General features: G+C 43.4%; 1 protein-coding gene across 1 annotated transcript in view; it reads right to left on the reverse strand.

Moving 5' to 3' along the window:
• Positions 1-290: 290 nt before the first annotated feature.
• The window catches only part of GKAP1 (G kinase anchoring protein 1), a 42,001-nt gene continuing 17,725 nt past the window's right edge, over positions 291-24,566 (reverse strand). Inside the window, exons 4-12 of the mRNA XM_006135863.5 lie at positions 19,747-19,824; positions 17,833-17,959; positions 16,040-16,062; positions 14,683-14,835; positions 13,808-13,909; positions 6,942-7,005; positions 5,196-5,266; positions 4,570-4,647; positions 291-614 (exon numbers count right to left, since the gene is read on the reverse strand). Coding sequence (XP_006135925.3) covers positions 567-614; positions 4,570-4,647; positions 5,196-5,266; positions 6,942-7,005; positions 13,808-13,909; positions 14,683-14,835; positions 16,040-16,062; positions 17,833-17,959; positions 19,747-19,824 — 744 coding nt within the window. The 3' untranslated portion in view covers positions 291-566. The remainder of the gene's footprint in view (positions 615-4,569; positions 4,648-5,195; positions 5,267-6,941; positions 7,006-13,807; positions 13,910-14,682; positions 14,836-16,039; positions 16,063-17,832; positions 17,960-19,746; positions 19,825-24,566) is intronic.

Here is a 24,566-nt window from a genome sequence, read left to right on the forward strand (position 1 = left end):
GACAGACTATTTTTATCAATAACTCATCAATCATTTGATCACTAAGCTTGGGCAAAAACCCCATCAAGAAACCTTTTTAAAGACCTCTTTATTTTCTGGAGCGTATCTCTCTCAGAATCATGGCTCAAACAACTCCCAGTTTGGGTCACTAATCCTATTTTGTACCCTTCTAACACACATCTAATTAAAAAAAATCCAACTAAGCATGTCAATTTTAGAGATCATAGAAAGAGCAACCTTTAAAATAGATGTAATGGTGCAACCTATTCTAAAAAGAAAGAATTTAGATATGCAAATGAAAGAGTAAATTTTATTGATTGATGGAAAACTAATTATGGCATTAACAACAACATTAATGTCTTAACTCTGCTAGAATAGTTCTCTACTTTTTTCTTTAAACTAACAGAAAACGCAACAAATTAACTATTTAGAGTGTCAAACTAGTAACTGTTAGCTTCTTTCAAAAAACTGCATAGCTTTGCAGTGTACAACAAATATATACATTTCTGCAAAACCCTGAAGAAAGAGATTTGACATTTCTGCTTTCAACTCCATGGCAAGTATAATCACCTGCACTGGTCAGATTCTGAGTTTCTCTTCCCTTTTCTCCCACCCTGTAGAGGAAAAGTAAAATGGTAAACTAAAGATACATTGACATTTAATATTTTAATAAGGTACACATAAAGGTATAAAGACATGCACGTCAGTTAAGTCAATGATTTTTGGATAATTTAAATCTTGAACTGTGTAACATTTTACATACACAATTGAAGCAATCTGAGCAACAGCAATTTTGTACAGCAAGAATGTTACTGTATAAAATACATGAAGATAGCTCTTGCCTCTGGGAGCTCACAAATGAAGAGAAAGATTGAGATAGCGTATCTAGTCCAAGCAAAGATTTTTAAAAACACTTCTGACAATTATTTCAAGGCTTTGCAGATTGGCATGATTTTGCACAAAAGTGGCCGCTTTTGCGCAAAAACATGCTGCCTGTCTACAATGGCAGGGAGTTCTTGCGCAAGAACATTGATGTTCTAATGTGTGAAATCAGTGCTTCTTGTGCAAGAACTATGATGCTCCCGCTCAGGAATAAGCCCTCTTGTGCAACTATTCTTGCACAAGAGGCCAGTGTAGACAGGCAACATGAATTTCTTGCGTAAGAAAGCTCGATGGCTAAAATGGCCATAGGAGCTTTCTTGCGCAAGAAAGCGTCTACACTGGCACGGATGCTTTTGCGCAAAAGCACATGCCAGTGTAGACGCTCTCTTGCGCAAATACTTTAACGCACAAACTCTTGCGTTAAAAGTATTTGCGCAAAATCTTGCCAATGTAGACTTAGCCAATGTGTTTTAAGGCAATACTCAAATTAAAAGGTGCTGTGTAGTGTGGGGCACAGGTTACTGCTGGTGTGAACTAGAGCAAATGGTGGAGTCTCTAAATTAGTCTTTAAAACAAGAATTGAGGACTTCGGTAACTTAGCTAGACATTATTAGCTTATTATATGAGCAGCTGGGTGAAATTATCTGGCCTACAGTGTAAAAAAGGTCAGAGGATCATGATGCTCTCTTGTGGCTATAAAGTCTATGAATCTTTCTATGCACAAAAGATGAGCAGGAGCTCATGCAGGTGAGGGTGGGCCTGGAAGACAGCGCAAAGTCAAAAAGGGGGGAAAAGGGGGCCTTTTGATAGAGAATCTAAGAGAATTACAGAATTTTTATTTTATTAACTGTGACCTGTCCATGACTTTTAGTAAAAATAACTGACAAAAATCTTAACCTCTCCTATAACTGAAGCAATATTTTCCTTCAGCATTATTTAATGTGTTCCAAAGGAAATAGTTACTGTATAAAAATAAACATAGCTTATTACTATGAAATCAAATAATTTCACTCATTTTAAGGTGCTCATAACTAAACCAAATGTAAAAGCATACACGTTTCAAAATTCAGCTCACATGAAAACAGTTTCAAATATTTTTTCATGTCATACTTCTCTAACAAAAATTGCTCTAGTTAACCACGTAAAAAAGACCACATTGAAAAAACAGAGATCAATAAATGAATTTTTCTATATATGAAAAGCAATCATGAAAATCTATTTAATGTATGTAATTTGAAAGGTTTGCCACAGGTGGGAGAAAAAAACAATTATTAAATCAATGAAGACTTGCACTTGGCTTGAGGTTATCTGTCAGATAATAATACATCAAATCAAATTTAGTCTAGAGCAGCGTTTCACAGCCAATGGTATGAGTACCCTTAGGGCTACTCAAGAGAAATCTGGAGGGTATGGAAAAACAACTGAAATTTGGAGAAAACTGACTTTTTTTTTTTTTTTAAGTTTTACAGCGCTTTATTATTTTTGTTCTTTTTATACCAAAAATTTCAACACCCGCCCGGCTATGATTAAGTTGTTTAAGCAAATGTGTTGCAATGGTAGAAAAAAAATGTATGTGTCTGACAACTGTAGCTACTGGTGATACCCTTTTTTTTTTTTTTTTTTAATATAAAGAGTACTTTTTTTGGAAATGGGTACTTTATAAAAAAAAAGGTTGAGAAACTTATCTAGTTGCAATCAACTGGTCGATCATGGAGGCACTGCCAGTCGATCTCAATGCACTGTTCCAGGTCCCCCATTGTTCGCCTGCACATGTAATGAGGAGCCTGCGCTGGTGCTACAGACTCCCACACCTTGCAAAATTGGAGCTAAAGTTGGCTTTCTGTGGCAGCGGCGAAGGGGAAGGGGGGAAGAGGGGGGAAAAGTCCCGTGGCCTGCTCCTGACCTCCCCAGAGTTTGCATGCTTTCTTGTCTTGCCTTCCTTCCCCTGTGCACCAGAGAGACAGGGTTGGCCAACGGTGGGGTTCCCACCCCTACTTCCCACCCCCCTCTCTAGTCCACTGGGGGAGGGACGGAGGAAGGAAGGAGGGGTTGTTGAGATGGCAGCTGGATTTCTTAAAGAAGCCACATGTACGCTTCTTCCAGCAGACCCCCCCAGGCACCAGCCAAGCTGCGCCTGCGCCCACCCTCTCCCCCCGGCCAAGCACCCACCAGCACACTGCTCCTTCCCCTTCTCTCCCGGCCAGAAACCTGCCAGCATACTGCTCCTGCCTCCTCTCCCTGGCCAGGCAACCACCAGCACCCTGCTCCTATCCCCTCCCTACTTGCCAGACACTTACCCCCAACTTGCTCTTATACCCCTACTTCCCACCCCCCTCTCTAGTCCACTCACTGGCAGTCCTGCACACTGGATCCCTTATTTTTGGCCCCACCCCAGAACCCGGGGGCCCCACAAAATCTACTAACCCTGGAACCCCAGAAGAGTTAATCTAGCCTGAGGCCTTGAACCTCAGTCCTACCTACTTTCCCCACGCAACCACCATGGGGGCTGGAATGCCAGGGGAGTGAGGTGTTTCTGTTGGGGCCACATCAATGAGGCTTAGGGGAGTTGTTGGAGGGTGGAGTTTATGTATTTTTGCATCTCACTTGTGGGGTCCCAGACTGATTTTTCTGTGAGTCAGTGGCCCCCAGACCCAAAAAATGTTCCTGTCCCTCCCATAAATAAAGACAATGTTTTGTGTTGGACATAATATTTTATTTAAAAATGAAGCCTGGCCAACAAGCCCCCAATTGGGACCAAGCTCCTATCTGGCCACAGCATCAAAATACCCCTGGCATCCCCAACCCTGAGCACATCATACACCTGAACCCCCTCCCCCGAGCTCCCCACATCTCCAAACTCATGCACCTCCACATTCCCAGTCTTGTGCCACAACATTCTTGCATCACCCACAAACCTGTGCCCTGAGCTCATCACATCTCCAGCCCTCCTGCAATGAGCCTCTCATACATTCCCAACCCAAACTCCTGCACCCAGACATCCACAAGTCCTTCCCCTCCACGTGTCTGCCCTTCTGCTTTATTCCCACAATCCCCTAACCTCTAACCCTCCACCTGACCCCAACACTCTTCTGCCCAGAGCCCCCTCCCTGAGCCAGCATCTCTTTCTCCTCCTGCTTCCAAATCCCCTCCCAGAGCTTGCCACTTTCACTCCTTCCCACCCACAAATCCCTCATTCCCACCCCAGAGCCCGCACCTCTTGTCTCAACCCAGTGAGAGTTAGTATAAGGGCTGGGGACAGCAAGTGATTGAGAGGAGGGGAATGGAGAAGACGGGGCCCATCTTGGCTTGCCCTGACATTTAAAAAATGATCTTGGTTATAAAAAGGTTGGAGACCACTGGTCTAGAAATAGTCTCATATCAAAATGTTGAGTATATAGAAGAAACAAAGGTGTGCAATCCTGCTTACTTGTATAAGTCAAGTATATTTTGAGGCACAGAATGGAAGACTAAATCCATTCTACCATCCAAATAAGTGTGTTACTATGCTCCAGTTTTGTTACTAATTTTCTAAAAGTTCCATTCTATTTTTTTTTAATTCCCTATCTACCAGTAATTTTAGCAAATACACAAGCAATTACTCAAAAGTCAAGATATCAATGTTTCCATATGCCACTAATATTGCACTCGGCATTGGTGCATTTATTTCTAGAAACAATATAAAAATACCTGATATTTTGTTAGTTCTGCCTGTAATAGTTTCACTTTAGATCTTTCTTGTTCTAATGCAGCATGAAGTGTAGTCACCTACAAAAAAGTTTTACAAGTGTTACAGAATTATCTTAATCTCCCAACAGACACAGACACACAGAAACTTACTTGGAAGAAAACAAATATTGAGTTTATTCTAGAAACTTATTCTCAAACTGATCAAAATTTGAGTTACCACACACACAGCACAAATAGTATTCCCTAAGTCTTTAGTAGTTTCCTAATAACCTTTTATGTGTTTACCTGAAAAATGTGATATGAAAAGTGACAGTTCTCTTTCACAATTTAGCCACTGCATTAAAAATATGGTGTGCTCCCTAAACTATTGCTTAGTAATACTTATTTAAAGGGCTAAATAGTAACTACATTTAACACTTTGCCTTGGAAATCTTCTGACTCTTCTGCAGTAGAACTCTCTAAATGCACAAACGCCACTTGGATCTTACATATTCTATGCCCATTAACACAAAGAATCCAGACAGATGGGAATTCTGCACTTATTTCCGTGCTTATATTCACTTTCACTTTGCTCTTTGCCTTTGTATACTATTTTAAAAATATCCACAAGCTTTTATATTTATTACCTGTAAGGTCAACTCATTCTTGATACTTTGAGATTCATCAACCTGTAGAAGTATTTCTGCTTTGTCTTTCACTTAAAAACAAAACAAGAATATTAGATTCTATCTTTACAATTCTTTATATATAAATAAAAATAAAACAGTAGTTGGGGCATTGCTGGATCCCTTTTTTCCCTTTGTTTGCTACCCTTAGTATATTTTCTCTGCTATCACTGAGGGCAGGATTGAACCCAGAGATTGCTGGGAGCCAACAAGACGTTACTATTTCCAGTAGCAACAACTTAGGAATATAGAAAGCTTTTTAGGTCTTTTAGGAAACTTTCATTGCCTATACTGGTATGGGATCCCACAGACTTCAGAAAGACTCACTATGGACACAAGTCCAACTACACGATGGATATGGATAGAACTTCAGATTGTAAACTTGCCAAAGCCATGCCTTACACAATGTGAAAACCATGGCTAAAATCTTAAGGTGTGCATACTTGGTTACTTTCTTTGAAGTTGTAAATAATTTAAAATAGGGCTATCATTATAAACCTTTATTTTACATGTGCACATTGGGATTTTCAAGGCTCAATTCTACCACATTCAAGCTAGTTTTCACCAAAAACACACAAAAAAATTCCTCGGAAAGTGTTCCATCAAATTAATCTTTCTAGTCTCAGCTATTGTAGTAAAATATCTAGTAAAAGAGGTAACAGGATTATTTTATAATATGAAATTGTTCCCACACTCCTCCAAATCTGAACAAACAAATTTTCCCTTAAAATATTTCACCCTGACCCAGATACCAGCTTGAAAGAACTCATGATTTTCTGAAAATTTCTGACTATGAACTGGGAGTTGAAGTGGAAATACTTGGGCAACATTAACTATAGTATCACTTAGTGGGCCCGTTATAGTGCAGCATCCCCAATACTGATAAAATTACAAAGTTTCTTCTGAAAGTTAGCCTCCTCTCTCACACTGTAAAATAGTACGTGATGCACTATACATACTGCACATGATGTCATGGAACCAACTTGAACATGCATGATGGCACAGTACTAAAAAGTCTAACAATCACAATAGGAAAATAAGGATCATAGTAAGAGGTTGCTTATAAAGAAAATTTTAGAAATCAAGTGCAGGGCTTTCTACAGAATTGCAGTCAATATTATTTTACCAAAAAAATCTGTCAGCATTTATAACACACAGAATTTGTGTGGTCACAAATGTTCATTTTGAAATAAATCAATCTTCTACAGTTATCTTTATAACAGCTTAAATATAGTCCATTTACTAGCAACCATGAATAAAGAATAGTGCATGGATTGCAAATATATAAATGACTTCCTTGTATATCAATTAATTCTAACAATTTTCAGTCAATATGGCAGGTGGTTGATGTCATTAGCAAGATAAAAATCCTCACGTATTCATAGACGCCTTTCATTTGTCATTGTAAATTTAAGTTTCAATTCATAAAATTTAAATAATTGGTGGAACATCTACTGCATGCTCCAAATTACTGAAATAGTAACTAATGAAACTGAACACTAGTCACTCAGGAGGAAATGCATGATTAGAAAGTCCTAGTAAAAGAAATTGTCAGATTAAATTACCACTATTACAATATACCAGTTGCCACTCTTTACTCTTATCAATTTATCTTAAAAAAAAAAAAATTGCAAAATTAAGTAATTTTCAGAGAAAATGTTTTACACTTCAAAATTTACATCTTAGAGAATAAACAGCTTTACTTACTTTCACCTTCCTGTAGCATTTTCAACAGCTGTGCATTTCTTGCTTTTACTTCTTTATACTTCCCCTAATATTAAGAGATTTAAATAACATCACATATTACTATACTACAAAAGGGACATTCTTTAAATTGGTGTTTTATTTTTAAACATCAGCTCTGAAAGTCATGATTTTCCTGGAAATTAAAGAAACTCAAGGGATCTAGGCTCATCTATTTAAATATATGAGAGTCAAAAACAATATAGAAGAGGTAATTTAATCCAATGAAGAGACTAAAGTCAAAGGAGCTCAGCCAGGCACTGGACTGGCAATACAGCATATTCATAATCAACTACAAATGGTGTGAATGAAGTAGTCAGAAAACAAGAACTGCAAAACTAGGGCCAGGTGTACATTGGGGGAGAATATTGATTTAAGAAACACAACTCAAGCTATGAGAATAGCTTAGCTGGAGTTGATGTACCTTGAGTCAAATTTCCACAGCATCATTGAGGGAGGGTCAATAGGAGAAACTCTTCTGTCAACTTCCCTTACTCCTGCGACCCTGTGGAGTACCAGGATGGACGGGGGTACCATAAGCAGTCAATTTAGCAGATCCTTACTAGATCTGCTAAATTGAATGGCAGAAGATTGATCTCCAGATCTATCTCTGGGTAAGAACAGACAAGGTGTCAGAAACAGAACTTGCTGGAAGATTTTTAGCTCTCTGTCTGACAGAGGTTTTATAGGTTCTCTGAAAAAAAAATGAAGGCTACATGAAAGAACAGTAATACCAAAAGAAACTACATATAATATATACTATAGTAGTAGCCAAATGGCAGTTAGAAATGAGTCCTCATTGCCTAAGGCTTAGGTGGTATACAAGAACACGAGACATGTAGTCACTGCCCACAAAGACCTTATAGTCACAAATTCTTTTTTGGACTCTTCTTCAGTTTTTCTACTCAGAAAACTGATTTTACCGATTTCTCCTGTCCATCTGATGCCTGAATTGCCTCTCCTAAAGTAGCACTTTTTATGACTGCTGTTGCTCATACTAGCACATTAGTTTGTATATGTTCTTAATTATATACCTGTATTTTATATTTTCCCTATTCAATTCTCTTTCCCTTTCTGTGTCCCTATATTGCTCTCTCTAGCCTTCAAGAAACTTAATAAGGTATCTTAAAGCTGGTGGCAAGCTACTATGTCTCTCACACCAATCTCATCCCTCATGTTAAATTCACATTGCACAATACAGGAAGGTTTATATAGTAACTGGAGTTCTTCCAGATGGTTGTCCCCGTGGGTGCTCCACCATCCACTCTCCTCCCCTAGGCTTTGGATCCAATTATATCCAGGTCAGAGAAGGAGGCAGATGACTGTGCGCATGGGGTGATAGTTCCAACTGTCACATGCCAGTGTTGCGCATGCACAGCCAACTGGAGGGGCACTGCTACTAAGAATCTGCTGACCATGGGCGCAGCAATGCTGGCACACCTAAGGTGGCACACCCACGGGGACAACCATCTTGAAGAACTCCAGATACCGCACAATGTGAGTAACCATCCCTCCTTATTCGAGGAGTGTCCTCATGGGTGCTCCACCTTAGGTTACTACAAAGCAGTGTCCAGGCCCTTGAGATGTCCATTTTCTTGCCATCATCTGAGAAGGTGGAATAATCAGGTGACTGAGCGGGGAGAACCTAAAGTTTGGCATCTGTGGTAGTTGCAACTGCTGAGGCTGTTGTATTGTGTAGGTTACCCACAGTGGGGTGGTATAGGTGGTGGGAGCCGTTGTTGTTGCTTGTTGCATTGGCTTGGGCAACGACATCTGGGTGTGTGTACAGGTTACTCATAAAGGGAGGCGCTGAAGCTGGTGTTGAAGAGGGACTAACTCTAGATATATCTGGGGTGACATCTGTCTCACATTGTGGCATCCTTGGTACTGAAGTCACCATCAACTCCCCTGCAGAGGTAAACTGAGGCAGTTGAGTTGGGGGAAACAGGACAGGCACCAGGGTATTTATACTGTCAGCACTGGCATTGAAGTTTGAGCCAGAGATGGATTCTTCTGCACGTTTAGCCGGTGCTGACTCTTTAAAGTGGTTATGTTGAAGCACATGGTGCTGCCGCTGACAGCGCTTCTGCCGGTGCTGCTGATAGTGTGTTTGCGGGTACTGGCATGGAGCTCCTGCTTCAGCTCCACGCTTGGCTTGGGGAAGGAAAGTCATACCTCCTGTTTGGAGTCCCGGCTTTTGTGTTTGCCGGCCCCATTCCCTGTGTGTTTCTCCAGTGCCTTAACTGCACCAGGCGCAGAGACAAACTTGTTATTGCCAAGAGTTCCTCAGTGGGGAGTCAGCCCACTGAGAGGTGGTACCTCCTCCTGAGCGTTTGCACCCTGTCTTGATCCCTGGGGCTTAAAAGAATGGTTGCCCCTTAAGCATGAGCCTCCCCAGGGGACATGAGTGGGGGATGCGGGGGCGGAATCTTGGTTTGTTCAGTGATGGCTCTTGAGTCTTGTCAATTTCATGTAGTTTGCTTATCGCTTGGAGCCTGCTGTGAGACTGTGGTGTATAAACCAAGGCTCCTGTGAAGCAGAGAGCAGGGAGGGAGTTCCCCTGTTCCCAGTCTTTCCTCTTCTTTTTTTTTGTAACTGCAGAGAAGGAGATAACTAACTAACACTAAAACTAGAGAGTAACCTAAAGATTAGTAATGTATCTAAGCTAATAGGTATAAGGGAAAAGAGAGCAACTGCTCTATGCAACCTAAGCCAGCGGCGGTCAGAAAAGAATGGAGGGGGCAGATGTCTGTGTGCGCAGAGTGATAGTTCCAACTGTCACATGCCAGCGTTCCACGTGCACAGCCAACTAGAGAGGCACTGCTACTAAGAATCTGCCGACCATGGGTGCTGCAGCAATGGTGCACCTAAGGTGGAACACCCACAGGGACACTACTCAAAGAAGGAACACTGTGCTAATGGAATGCTGATTTAATTACATGGCAGCGGCATGAAAAACAGAGCAAATGCCAGTACTGAAAAGGGGTGGGTAGATAAGTTTAAACCACTCCAAGAAAACATACTGGAATGCCAAGCCATCTCTACTACCAAGTCATACTTTAAAAGCAACATTTATAGAACCAAAAGGCCAATAAAAGTGAATTTAATTGTCACAGTAATGAATTCTTCTAGGCTTACATCTAGTAAAAGCTTTCTATGTACTTCAATGCCCAATAAGCATACAAAACTATCAAATAGAAACTAACGCATTGCATCACTTAAAATGAAGCATTTAACAAGACTGCATTATTCTGCCAACCATACTCTAGGAGCACGATCAAATAGATGTGATTTTCCATTTCAATAAATTTCATCTATGAGCCCAGCTCTGACACAAGACAGCAGTTGTTAACCAAAAGACTTGTTTCCTATTTTGCAGCAAGTTGAAGTCACATTCAACATTTTAGACAAGTTCTGATTAGGAATTCACTAATATCAACATTTAATTCTGTTTATACAGAGTTCAACTGTTTTGTACCCAAGGTTAAGTTATGCATACTGCATATTTATTAGTTTTTATTCACATAAACTAAACACCCTTGTACTTATGTTCACTGCTCCCAAGAATGAACAAAAATAACGCGATCAATAAGAAGTTGGATCTGGTGCTTTAGTGCATTTTCTATAGCAGGGCTACTCAACTTTGGAAGCCCTGGGGGCCACAATAATACAACACATGCAGAGGGCCACAACTTAATTGAGGTTGCATAAAGATGCAAATATATGCAAATAGCTTTTCACACTAATGGGCATGAATACAAAGTACCTCCCACAATGCCCGAGTGCTTCCGGAACCTTCTCCCTGGGGGCTGGAAACGCTGACACCCTGTACCCATCTGTTCCAGCCAGCCTGTCTGCTTGTGTCTTTCAATGATCATCCAGCTGGGAGATGCCTCACCATTGTGGAGTAAGTTCCCAGTGGAGGCCACGTTCAAAGTATCCCACCCGCCGGTCGTGCATTGAGCCCTGCATAAACCCAAACAGCACCACAGGCCGCAAACAAATGCCAGAGACTGCGTGATGAGTAGCCCTGTTCTATAGCCTTTTGACACGAAGATTTTCCAAGGCAGCAACATTAGTAATTTTCCTATCTAGTTTAGCATCCAGGCACTCTAAAGGGTTTAGTGAGGGAGCAACTTCTGTACTGTACAGGCAGTCCCCGGGTTACGTACAAGATAGGGACTGTAGGTTTGTTCTTAAGTTGACTTTATATGTACCGTAAGTCGGAACTGGTACATATTGTAGGGGAAACTCTACCCAAACATTTCTCAAGAGCTCAGTTTTATTCTCCCACACCTCACTTCCCTCAGTCCTTTATTCTCAAGCTTTATTCTCAAGACCCTCCTTCCAGCCGACAGGGGGGTGGGGGGGGGTGGGTGTTGGAGCTGCCCAGGGGCGTCCGCGGAGCCAATGGACCCAAAGCTGGCGGGGTGGGGTGCCTCCCCGACTGTCGCTGCCTCCCGCCTCCTGGGCAGCACCGGCTGAATCGCCTGTCAGGGGCGCATCTTGGAACAGGAACAGGTACCTACCCAAAATAAACCCAAGGACAGGGAATAGCAACACAAGTGAGGGATATCTACAGGGTGAAAACTGCAACGAGCATTTCTCCATTGAGTGTAGTGCTGAGGGCTGCGGATAAACATGGCTCTGGGACACCTTAAATTTCAAGCTGCTGCATTTAAAGGCAAGCAAGGGCCTCTACTGCTGATCTTTGTGCAGCCGTGCGGGAGCCCGGCAGGCGGTGCACAGGAAAGAGCTGCGCACACAGCAATCCCCTTCCAACACCCCACCCCCGGAGGCTCCTCCACGGAGCTGTGCAGAAGCGGGGGTGGGGGGCACAGACGATCTCCCTTACACACGAAATTATTAGCAGGAAAAGCGCGGAGGAAGGGGGGGAGGGGAACAGGTAAAATGTCAGCAGGTGCAGAGTTAACCCTTCGCTGCAAGCAGAGGTGCCGGGGCAGCCTTTGGAGGCGAAGCGCCGCAGCCCCAGGGAGAGCAGGGGAAGGGGTGGAACATTCCCCGCGAGCGACGCACGCCAGGCTCCCCAGCCAGGGGATTCTACGGCGCAGGACCCCAGCGGCAACAAAAATGTTGGCGGGTGAAAAATTTAACCCGTCGCCTGCCGGCCTCGTCGCGGGGAGTTTTTTAAAGCGGCCCCGGCGGCGCTTCGCATCCCCTTTCCCCGCCCCCCCCCCCCCCCCCGCGGCCGGGCTCTGGGGCTGGGGCCAAGTGTGCCTCGTGCGTCCCGACCGGCCGCTACAGCACCTGGAGGCCGCAGCCCGGCGCAGGGCCGGTGTTTAACGGCAGAGCCAGATTCCCCTTTAAATATCCCTGCCTGCCCCTCCCCCCAGGTCTCCCTCTTACCAGCTCGCTCCTCGCCCTCCCTCCGCCTCCTCCCGCAAACGGGACTCCCAGCTCCCTCGGTGCCGCCTGAATGGTTCCCCCCAGCAGACCAGGGAGACGCGGAGCGGCTTTTCTCGCCGCGGAGGATGCGGGCGGCGGGAACGCAGTGCGTCTCAGCGGTCCCGCCGCCCGCATCCTCCGCGGCAAGAAAAGCTGCTCCGCGTCTCCCTGGTCTGCTGGGGGGGGGGGGCGCTAGCTCCACGTCTCCCTAGTCTGCTGGGGGGGAAGTGCCCCGCGCGCCGCCGGAGGTGGCGACAGTGGGGGAGGCACCCCGCACTAGCTGCGCCGCCCCCCCCATCCCCCCATTTGTAACTAGGGATCCGACGTAAGTCGGATTGATGTAACCCGGGGACTTCCTCTATATTGTTTTGAAATCTTCCTCATATGTTGGGAGAAGGGGCACAACAGACGGAAAGCTCTAATTAAAGGCTGCAGCTCTAAACTGTTTTGCTTCTGTCTGGAGAAGCATATACTGTTTTTTTTTGTTAGGCATTTCAGATTGGCGTACAATCTTGATGGATAACAAAATGACAACCTCTGTGAAACAAGTGATATGTGGGCATGCAAATATTGATAAATATTTATTCCTTGGGAAGTGACTTTCTTATAGAATCATAGAATAATAGGACTGGAAGGGACCTCAAGAGGTCATCGAGTCCAGCCCCCCGCCCTCAAGGCAGGACCAAGCTCCACCTACACCATCCCTGACAGATGTCTATCTAACCTGTTCTTAAATATCTCCAGAGAGGGAGATTCCACCACCTCCCTTGGCAATTTATTCCAATATTTGACCACCCTGACAGTTAGGAATTTTTTCCTAATGTCCAATCTAAACCTCCCCTGCTGCACTTTAAGCCCATTACTCCTTGTCCTGTCCTCAGAAACCAAGAGGAACAAATTTTCTCCTTCCTCCTTGTGACACCCTTTTAGATATTTGAAAACCGCTATCATGTCCCCCCTTAATCTTCTTTTTTCCAAACTAAACAAGCCCAGTTCATGAAGCCTGGCTTCATAGGTCATGTTCTCTAGACCTTTAATCATTCTTGTCGCTCTTCTCTGTACCCTTTCCAATTTCTCCACATCTTTCTTGAAATGTGGCGCCCAGAACTGGACACAGTACTCCAGCTGAGGCCTAACTAGTGCAGAGTAGAGCGGCAGAATGACTTCACGAGTTTTGCTTACAACACACCTGTTGATACAACCTAGAATCATATTTGCTTTTTTGGCAACAGCATAATATTTAGTTTATTTTTAGATACCTAAGAAAAGTAAATCTATCTGGTATTACAGATGTTCTGGAAAGGTAAGATCTTTGTGGCCAGCACAAAGTACCCTTTCAGACTAGCCATGTTTTGGCTTGATCAAATGGGTAAAAAGTGAAATCAGACTTTGTTCAATACTTGGAAAAGTTATCAACTGCATACCTCCCATTGAACGATGATGCTTTTCAGTTGATGAATTTCTGCATCTTTTTGTTCAAGTTCCAGCTTTAATCGTTCTGTTTTTCCGTCTTTCAAAACAATGTCCTACAGAGAAATAAGCAACTACACAATCTTAGAACTTACTAACTTTGCATTAGAATTTCAGTCCTGCAAAAAGCAGAACTCAGTTTCTCTTGGCTGTCTACAAACAAAACACCAACACACCACACCACACCACAAACACTGATGTTCCCAGCCCTCTGCTGCATTGCGCCAGTCTTTCCCTGCTGCAGCACGCCAGGCTCCCATCCACCACCACCCTGCAGCATGCCAGAAGTCTCTAATACTGGAACATCCATGGTCCTACTGGATCACGCATGTTGCTGGACCAGAGGTCCCAGTTTACAGATGTGAAACCTGTATTACAATAACATCCCCAGAAATATCTACAGGTAATCAAAAGGACCTGATGACTGATTCATGAGAGCTGTATCAAGACTGTGGGGACCAAGGTGTTAGAATTATCATCCCGGGACCCAAATTTGTAATCCTTCCTTCTCTGATATTTATGCTACTGGAAAAAAGCAAAAAAGAGAAATGGGTCTTTGCCATTACTTCCTCTTTTCCTCATCTCCTCTTCTGACAAGGCTCTCTCAATTGAGTTATTTGCCTTTTGTTTTTTCTTAAGCTATACCCTGTTTTATACCCATTTTTACATGAAGTAGTCAAAAAAATGTAGACATAAATTGTGTTTTCAGCAAGTAACTTAAATTGAAAACATAAGCAGTTTTTGGTTCCAACTACTCCAGAAGCTTCACATTTTCTTTTACCAAGCAAACATTCATTGCATACTTGTAAATAGTTGCCATTATACTTGCCTGACTAGGTTCATGAGATGTGCAATTATCCACTCCATTGTAATCTGTGAGCTGGTCTCTCCTTTTTTCCCTAGTAAGTATTTTATGAACATCATCTTCCAGTCTATTGAAGAATCCTCCATCATGCAATAAAATCTGTGAAGAGCTCAGTTCCTGTCAATGAAATAGTTTGAGTTTTAAATAAGTCTGTGTTTAAAGTCACAAACATGAACAATATATAAGTACTTTCTTATTTAATATACAGACACACATCATAGGACAGAACAGAGGGTTCAAATTTTATATATAGCATATTTTATTGACACCCATAAAACATTGAAAAATAACATTTCATAGAAATGGTATCAAGTGAAAAAATTTCTATTGATTTAATACTTCTGTGCAATGCCCACCTAGATTTTTGAATTATAAACCATTTTGATGTTAAATATTTCCTTTTCTACCTAAAAGGCTCTTAATACTAGTAATGATTTATTGCACAATATAGTAGACTTCCGATAATCCGGAACCTTTGGGATCTAGGTGGTGCTGGATTATTGGGAGGTACTATAAACTGATTTTTGTATGTATATATATATATATATATATATATATATATATATATATATATATAAAAAAGAGAGAGACACACTATATACTGTATATTAAGTGTTTTTAACCCTTTTTATTATAGCACAAGCACTGTCCAGCGTCACACAATGCCAGTGGCAGACTGATTCGGTCCTGTCTGGTTTCGCTAGGTTCAGCTGCTGCCGCTGCTGCCTTGTAACTTGTTTTTTGCTGAAGCTCACCCACTAGCTCTTGCCATTTTGATGCCGGACTATCAGGAGTGCCGTACAATTGGATGCCGGCTTGTTGGAGTTTTACTGTATTTGCCGCCTTGGCGTTTCAAAGTGGCAGCACCGTGCAGAACCTGAGGTCAGCTGGGGACTCCCCAGCTAACCCCGGGTTCTGGGAAAATGCCGCACAGTATTGGCGGTCAGCTAGGGAGTCCCCAGTTGACCTCAGGCTCTGCATGGCATTTCAAATAAGCAGCGCGGCAGAGTCCCCTGCTGACCCTAGGCTCCATGAGTCAGTGGGACTTCCAGCTGGCCCCGGCCTGCATCCGGAGTTCCGCATTCCTCCTTTGAAATGTACAAGAGCCGCCAAGAGGCTCTTGTACTTTTCAAAGGAGGAATGCTGAAGTGCCTATCGACTAGTCGAGTAGACGATGGAAATTCCATCAACTACTTAACTAGTAAATGAACACCTTTAGTCCCAAGTGTGCTGGATCAAGAAGGTCCAACCTGTACTCATCTCATTATTTAAGTTGGTCTTTGGTGTTGCGTTATGTTGATTAGTAAAAAATAAGTCTTACCTCATGCTTTTTTGCAAGGTGATCTGAAAGAACACAAGAACAATAGATGTTTTTTAAACACTATATTGTCTGATTTAATCATACCACAAAAACTATCCAAGTGAGATAATTCAGAAGAAGCTGAAAAATCCACTTTAGTTCTTCAGCATTAACTCTCTTTTCTCAAAATTACATGAACACATTAAAGAGGACTCTCTACACCAGTGATACTCAGACCTCAGTGGTTCAGAAGCAAATTAGCAATAAACATTACTCAAATGAGCCACAGTAGTATGAATTCACTGTTACTTAGTATATTGCTATATTTTATATACATTATTCTCAGAGCAAATTAACTAATAAAGTTATCCACTTTCAATGAATTAACACCACAGTAAAAGCATCCCAATTAGTTAATTATATCAGTGTTTTTTAATATCAGGTTTCTAGAAGCTCTTTGCAGCACATGTTAAAAAAGCACATCCACTTGCAGCTTGGGAGCCTCAACCTGAGTATCTACACTGTATTTAAACCCTATCCTTTAAAACAACACAAAGCGGATCCCAATTTGCAGCCAGAGTTTGTAAATGGCAAGCAACATTTCTACAATGCATAAACTGAAGACTATTTAATTCTATTTTGGTTCTTATATTGTCCTAATCACCACAGTATCTCAGTGCCTTCCAGCAGCATAGTAGGTCACATGACTGATATCTATAATTTGTTCAGACTGTCATCCTTGGTGGATGCTTTGGGGTTTTTTTTTGGGGGGGGGGAAGTGTTGTTTGTTTTTAAAAATCAAATTCTATTTAATAATACTGGAAACCTATGCGAGTGCCTACAATAGACTTTTAATTCAATAGTAGGGATGTGAATGTGGACCTGATTAACTGATGAGCCAGGGCTCATTGATTAATCCTAAGGGTTACAAACAGCCCCCTTTGCCTCTTTTTAAAGCTAACTCCCAGCACGTGCTACCTCCCACAGAGGTAGCAGAAAGGGACGGGAGGGGGAAAAAGGTGAGCAGGTGCTTGTGGGGAGCCGGCTATTAAGCGAGTGCCGACTCCCACCTAGCCCCCTGCATGTAAACATATAACCACTGTAAAATTCAACAGTTACACATTTACAAAAATACATGCATTTTAACATCCCTATTCAATAGTACTCTCTCTTTCCATACTCTAATATTTGTTTCTCTGCTAAAGGCAGGAGCCATGGCTCTGAAGACAAGAGGAACAAACTAGCACCCAAAGAATTTACAAGGAGCGCACAAGCTGCTATATCTTTCCCTCCCCGCTTAACTTTTTCTCCCCTGAAGGGCCAGCTTTGTATGCAAAGGGAATTAGTGTCCTACCCTTGCTTGAGAAGTAGAGGAACCTCACTAGTGGGTGGGTAGGAGGAGAGCAAAGCAGCAAGTACAACCAAGCTGTGAGTAAACCGTTTTTAATTTGGAGTGAGTTTGGACTACTGCCAGATGCTGGTCAGTGCAACAGATTCGGTACTTCTCAAAAACCCAGCAGTTTTCATCTGCTCCTCTCCTGTGCTAAACTTATTAGTCCACATTGAAAATAATGAAAAGATTCAAGATATATACATAAGTTTGGATTTAGAGCCAACAGAATAGTGTTTTAGTTTACTTGTTTCTAACACTGTTCAATTAATATTCTATTTAAATACAGTGTTACTGAATTTATACTTGGGAAAGGCTGAGTTTCAGGTCAGAGAGTGTTTTGTTATTAAAAGTATACTTCATAGTAATTCCATAGAATTGAACACCTGGTTTGTAAAGACATGCTTTACATAAGAATGAATACCTATATCCGACTGAAAGTCTTTCAGAGACACTGTGAGAGGTTTGTCTTTTCCCTGTTGGTTCTTTCTTTTCTCTTTCTTATTCACTGACTTTGATGGAGGTGAAGAATTTTCAGCATTTTCATAGTCCTGAAAAGGAATAAAATCACACTGATTGCACGGTTTTACTCTTATAAAAACCAACAATTGTTCTGAAGTTGAGGTCCCCAAACTGTGGGGCATGCCACTTGGCGGGTGTGAGGGGAGAGAGACACAAAATAACATATGGGAGCATGCAGAAAGCCCATCTCAGCTCTCAGGTGGTATGGTGGGAGAGACCCCTTCCTCCTCTCTCTCCCACCCCCCCCCCCAAGCCCTGGTCCAACCCCAGCTCTGCTTCAGCCCCATAAAGCTATGACCCTTGAGTCCCAGCTCTGTACCTGTACCTATCTCCAGCCTCAGCCTGGCTGGCTGCTGGCCCAGCCTCAGCCTCCAACTCCATGCCTTGCCCTGGACAGAGTCTGGGAGAAGAACCACACTTGGCCATCAGCCAAATGCCTGTCCCCAGCTTCCGCACCCTTACCCGCCTGTGTCATGCCCAGTAACCATGCCTCCAGTAGCCATGCAAAAGTCAGGGAATCAGAGAAAGAGCTAAGGGGGGGGGGGGGGGGGGAGGAAGGGAGAGGAATAACTAAAAAATTTGGGAACCATTGCCTAAAGTCATGGTGTCTAACTAGTTCCCCCAGCATCCCCTGGTGGGAGAAGCCCATCCCTTGTCCCAGCCGAAAGCCCAGCGCACTCCCTCCCTTCCAGGAATTTTAATATCACAGGAGGCTGGAGCAGTGCAGAGCCCCATGACAGAACAGGTCAGAGCATGGCCAGAGCCTCGTGGCAGCCCAGCTGGCTAGGGAGCCAGGAACAGCTTGGTGAGCAGCCTGATCGGGCTGCAGGGGAGGGGGGGGGGGGGAGCGCAGGGTGCCTGCTGGGGCAGTAGCTAGCCAGCAGGAGGCAGGAATTTTTAGTCATCCTGTTCAAAACTATTATCTATGCAAGTCAAATAATTGTGAGAAAAGATGTTAAAGCTGCGCTGTACAACACACTAGCCACATGCTAGTTGAGTGTGACTAGTTCGCTATAGCAGTTTCAGAACTGGTTGGGCACCACGTTGTAAAAGATTCAACATTTACCATTTCAACTCAGACCTAAAAAAGCTCCCTCTCCTCTTCAGTTCTATGATCTCTAGCACAGGGGTCTCAAACTCTCAGCCCTCAGGCCATCTCCAGCAGGCTAGGGAGAGGAGCTACCTTTCCTATCCTCCAAGCTCCACTCCTTCCTGCCACCATCCTCCCTATGGTATCCTGTCTCCAGTGCAGAGAGGCCAACCGCTGCTACCACCCTGCATTAGATCTCCCCGGTAATCCCAGAGGATGCTCCCTCAAGGAAAGGGGTGAAATGGGGGAAGAGTGGGGTGATGGCACGAAGGGGCGGGAAATAGGGACTGGGAACAGACAGGCTCTGGGCCTGACTGCACAACTATGGGGTCAGTTTGAGACCCCCACTCTAAGATCTCTCCAGAGCCCCCCTACTAAAACCAATAAATAAAATAAACACACACACATGCCTTCTACTTACATGGAACAAAGAGGTTTAGCACCTATTTCTAAGGTGAAAACAAACATCTTCATATATCAAAGCAGCAAAGAGGGCACAAACTCATTGTCACCTTTAATACTGTCAGACTGTAAATATGGACTTTTGTGCTTTCCCTCAACTTTCAAATGATTCTTTCAATTCTTAGTAAACCTTTGGCTATTAAAAAACTAAAGAATTAGCTTACAAGAAATTCTGTGGAAACCAAATTATTAGTCTCCTTTATCTAGAACTTGACAAAGATCAAATCTTGCAAATTTTCAGGTCAGAATGAAGCCAGTAAATACCTTTTTATGCTCTTCATATTCCAGTTTGCTTAGCAGTAATGCTTTTTCAAGATCTGCTTCAAACATTTCTGATGTCAGCTGAAGAAACAAAATTAACACAGGAACTCATGACAAGGTTTTTGTTCGATTTTATTAATAAAAAGCAAAAACGGTCAATTGCAAACCTTTAAAACTTAATTTTAGCCTATGGAATGTTATGGCTGCTGTCAACATGTTCTTGCTAATATGATGAACTGAACCAGTAAGGAGAACTAAATACATTTGCATTATAGCTGGTAGAATACCTTATTGGCAGAAACACACATCACTCAAAACTCTGAGTGAAAATATGCACTACTTAGTGACTAAGTGAGTTCACCGGCCCTTATTGCGGTTTGGTATTGAAACAAATAGTCTGGGAGACACTCGGAATGGTCTTGTTCGCTGCTTGTAAAAAGAGTGTTCTGTGTCGGTCAAGAGCATGCATTTTCATCTCGAAAGAGTTGGCATGTGGTTTGAGGAAGAAGGTGGACAGGTATATTGTTCGGTTGATGTGGAAGGATGAGTGTACTTTGGTGAGGAATTTGGGATGGATACGCAACGTGGCCTTGTCTTTAAAAAAGGTTGTGTATGGGGGAATCCACCATTAGGGCTGTGATCTCTCCTAACCGTCTGGCTGAGGTAATAGCTACAAGCAAAAACAGTTTTCATGGACAAGTGTAATAATGAGGTGATTGCCATTAGTTTGACAGGTGGTCTAGTTAGATCATTCAATACTAAATGCAGGTCTCCGAGTTGTATTGGTGGACTGATATTTGGACAGAGTGCCTGCAGGCCCTTTAAGAACCTCAGTGAGTGCATGAGCAAATATGGACGAGTCATCTACCTTAGAGTGCAACGTGGTAATAGCTGCAAGGTGAACTTTAATGGAACTTATTGTGAGGACCGCTTGTTTAAGGAGCAGAAGATAGTTAAGGATGGTAAGTAAGGAGGATGTTGAAGGAACCAGCTGGTGACGAGCACACCACGTTGACAATCTTTTCCATTTCTGAAGGTAATACTTGTGGGTGCTCTGCGCCTTACTGTGTAGAAGGACCATTTGTACTTGAGGTCAACTCTAGGTCAGAGAACCATCCAGGTGTCACGCCTTCAGGTGTAGTGAATGGAGAGTCAGATGGCCATTGTGGGAGCCTGGGTAAAGGAGGAGATCCCTCACGCAAGGTAAGTGGATCAGTGGGGCACGGGACATCACCACTAGGAAGAGAAACCATGGCTGGTGTGGCCATGCTGGTGCTGTAAGTATGAGATGAGCCCTCTCCCTGTTCAATAGGAGTACAGGAGGAAAAGTGTAGAATAGGTGATATGTTCACACAATGAGGAAAGCATCTCCCATTGATCCCTTGCCTATTCCTGCCCTGGAACAGAATAGGGGGTGTAGGCTATTGGTAGGGTGACCCCCCCACAAGTGGAAGATGTCCGCCAATACGTGCGGGTTCATTTGCCACTCATGTTCGACCGATACATGTTCGACTCTGCTGAGTGCAGCTGCTGTTGTAGTCAGGGCGCCTGGAGATGCACTGTGGTGATAATTGTTTTATATTTCAGGAACCAGTTCGTAAGTGCTATGGCCTCTGTGCAAAGTGCTCAAGATCGGGCTCTTCAGTGATGATTTATGTAAAAACATTGCTATGACATTGTACACACTGATGTGTCCATTGGCGATGAATGGGAGGAATCTGATGCATGCATTCCTCACTGCCCGCAATTCTAGGACATTTATGTGCAAGTTCTTGTCAGTGCTGGACCGCAGGCCCTCGCAGGTATGATGTCGCAAGTGAATGGCCCATCCTGTATGAGATGAATCTGTCATCGAGACAGATGCTTCTGGTGGGCGGAAGGGGACTCCGAAACCAAGGTTCCATGAGCTCAGCCTCCAGCGTAAGGATTCATTTGCTATCTTTGGAAGGGCTATGGATTTGGATAGCCGATGGACATTGGGCATGTACACCTGTCCCAGTCAGCTCTGTAAACATCTCATGTGCAGATGCGCAATGCTGACTACAAAGTTGCAAACTGCCATATGCCCCACCAGCCGAAGACATTTGAGTGCCGTTGTGCAGGGGCTGGACCGTAAGGTATTTACCAAGGCCACAATTTTTTAGAAATGGTCTGTATGCAGGGATGAGGTGGTTGTTGTCAAATTGAGGAATGCTCCTATAAAAACTGTATGTTTTGTGCAGGAGAGAACAACCATTTGGTTTCGTTCACCTGAAGGCCCAGGTGTCCAAATAGGTGTCCTATAACCAACAGAGAATGGCAGGAATCGTTGTGTGAGTGCGCTTGAGGAGGCAGTCATGTATGTAAGGAAATATGATAATTCTTTGTTTCCTCAGGTACACTGCAACAACCACCATTGGCTTTGAGAAGACCATAGAGAGTCCAAATGGAAGTACTTTTTATTGGTAATGTTGAGAATCTCCAACAAAAGCAAGAAAATAAAAATGCCTCTGAGTAGAGTGGGTGGCAACATGAAAGTACACATCTTCCAAGTCAAGGGAGGAGAACCAATCATCCTGTTTCAACACCAGTAATATGGTAGCAAGCATTACCATCCTGAATTTTGTTTCTGAATGAATGTACTGAGGGCTCCAAGGTCTAGAATGGGCCTCCAGCCCGCCGACCTTTATTCAGTCAAGAAGTAATGGGAGTAGAACCCCTTGCTCCTAAATTGTGTGGAGATTGGTTCAATCACCCCTACGTGTAAGAGGTGTGCTACTTCTTATAGAAGAAGGATCTCATGATAGTAGTCCCTGAAAAGGGACAGAGAAGGGGGGTGAAAAGGGGATATGGATACAAAGGGAATAAGGTAGCCTTTATCAATTATCTGCAGGAGCCATCTATCAGAGGTTATACATTGCCAGTTGTTGAAGGACAACAATCAATGCTAGAAGAGATTTGCTTGTGTCGATGGCATTGGAATAGGTGAGAGGCTCTCTAGACCCTTGATCTGATGACCAAGTTTGCTTGCTGGACTGCTATGACTGTTGGGAATGGGTAGAGGAACGGCATTGTTGTTAGTTTCTGCCTCTGTTCTGTTGCTGCTGGTCTTGTCTATTGTAGTGTTGTGCATATGGAGGGTATCGAGGTCTCAAGTAGGGCTGATACCTAGAAGAAGGCAATATAGGTATTTGGTTGTGGATCCCCAAAGACTGAAGTGTCACTCTGGAATCTTTCATGGAGTGGAGAATTTCATTGGTGTTAGCTGCAAACAACTTCTGGCTGTCGAAAGGCAGATCATCTACTGTAGACTCAATCTCCCTGGAGGAATGGAGTGGAAATAAACCATTATGCCCTCCTTATTACTACCGCTATTACTGTAGAATGTGCAGCCATGTTAGCAGCATGTAAGGCGGCCTGTAATGCCGTTCTTGCAATCGTGTGACCCTTGAATACCAGTGCGCTTTGTAGTGTTGCCTTTTGTCCTCAAGGATGTATGTAATAAACTCGTTCAGTTTGGAATAATTTCTTGTAATCATATTTGCTCAATAAAGCTGTGTAATTTGAAATGCAAAATTGTAAATTGATGTGTGTTACGCCGGAATGCATCAAACCTTTTGCTATCATGGCCGGATAGTAACAATACCAGTATATCCTGATTTAATTTTAGCTGTGCAGCTTCCACCACCAGGGAATGTGGTGCTGGGTGAGAAAAAAATTTCAGAATCCTAGGTGGGACATAATATTTATCACCAGTTCTCTTAGCCATCGAAAAGATTGATGCCAGAGTTTGCCACACCATCTTTGCCAGTTCCATTATTGCTGGATTAATAGGCAATGGTATTTTTGATGGTGTCACTGAGTGCAGTTTGTCTGTTAGCTCATGCCGATTTTCCAAAACCTCATGAAGAGCAATGTTTAATTCCGCAGATACAAATTCAAAAAGGTCTCAGAAATGTGCAGTGTTGTCTGAAGTAACTGAAGCTGGGGCCAGCGACCCTCCATCCACTGGAGAGGTTATTTGGGTCAGAAAGGGGTACTGCCTCCTATGTGAGTGGATCCCCTTCTTGTATTTGTTTGGAGGGGGAATATTGCACTCTGTCGTTTCTGGCCATGCTTGTGTTTGTGATAGTATTGCTATTTGTACCAGTATTGGCAGTAGGGGTAAGGCTCAGGTGGAGGTACCCAGGGATTGCCATAATATGAAGGCATATTCCCAATCTGGAAGAGTAAATACTCTGAGCCATGTAAGGAGAATTCTCTGGTGAAAAAACCTACAGAGAAGTCGTCATCAGATTCGGATGAAATTTTTCCTGAGAGAGTGATTTCTGTGATGTGAACATGGCAGAGAGCGCTCAGCTTGTAAAAAATGGTGAGTTAAAAGTAGATGAGAGTAATATGTCTCTGTGTTGAGTGTAATGCCCAATAGGTGCTGTCGGTGCCATAGTAGGCGGCACAGAGACTATTTGAGGCTCTGAATCATGCCTCAGTGCCAAGGGCAGTTGTGCCGCATCAGGCGCCTCTTTGGAGGCAGTTGAGGTGCCTGTTAATGTGATCGGCACTGTGCTCTCATGCTGCGTCAGCAAGATTGTATCATTGCCGGATGGTGCTGCAGCTAATGAGGCAGGCAACTGGAGCCTGTCGCCTCAGAGCGCGATTTAGCACAAGCGCGCTGTTCGTCTCCACTGGGCATTCCAAAGATGCCAGCGACATCATACATGCTGCGGCATGGTGCCAGCATTGCTCTTAGCACCGGCCGTGAAGGAGACGGCTACTTTGGTGCCATAGCCTCTTGATATGCTGAAGAGGCTCACTTTTTTGGCGAGCTTTCTGGATCTCCACTG

This window comes from Pelodiscus sinensis, chromosome 6 (assembly GCF_052426305.1).
Source record: "Pelodiscus sinensis isolate ZL-2025 chromosome 6, ASM5242630v1, whole genome shotgun sequence".
NCBI lineage: Eukaryota > Metazoa > Chordata > Testudines > Trionychidae > Pelodiscus > Pelodiscus sinensis.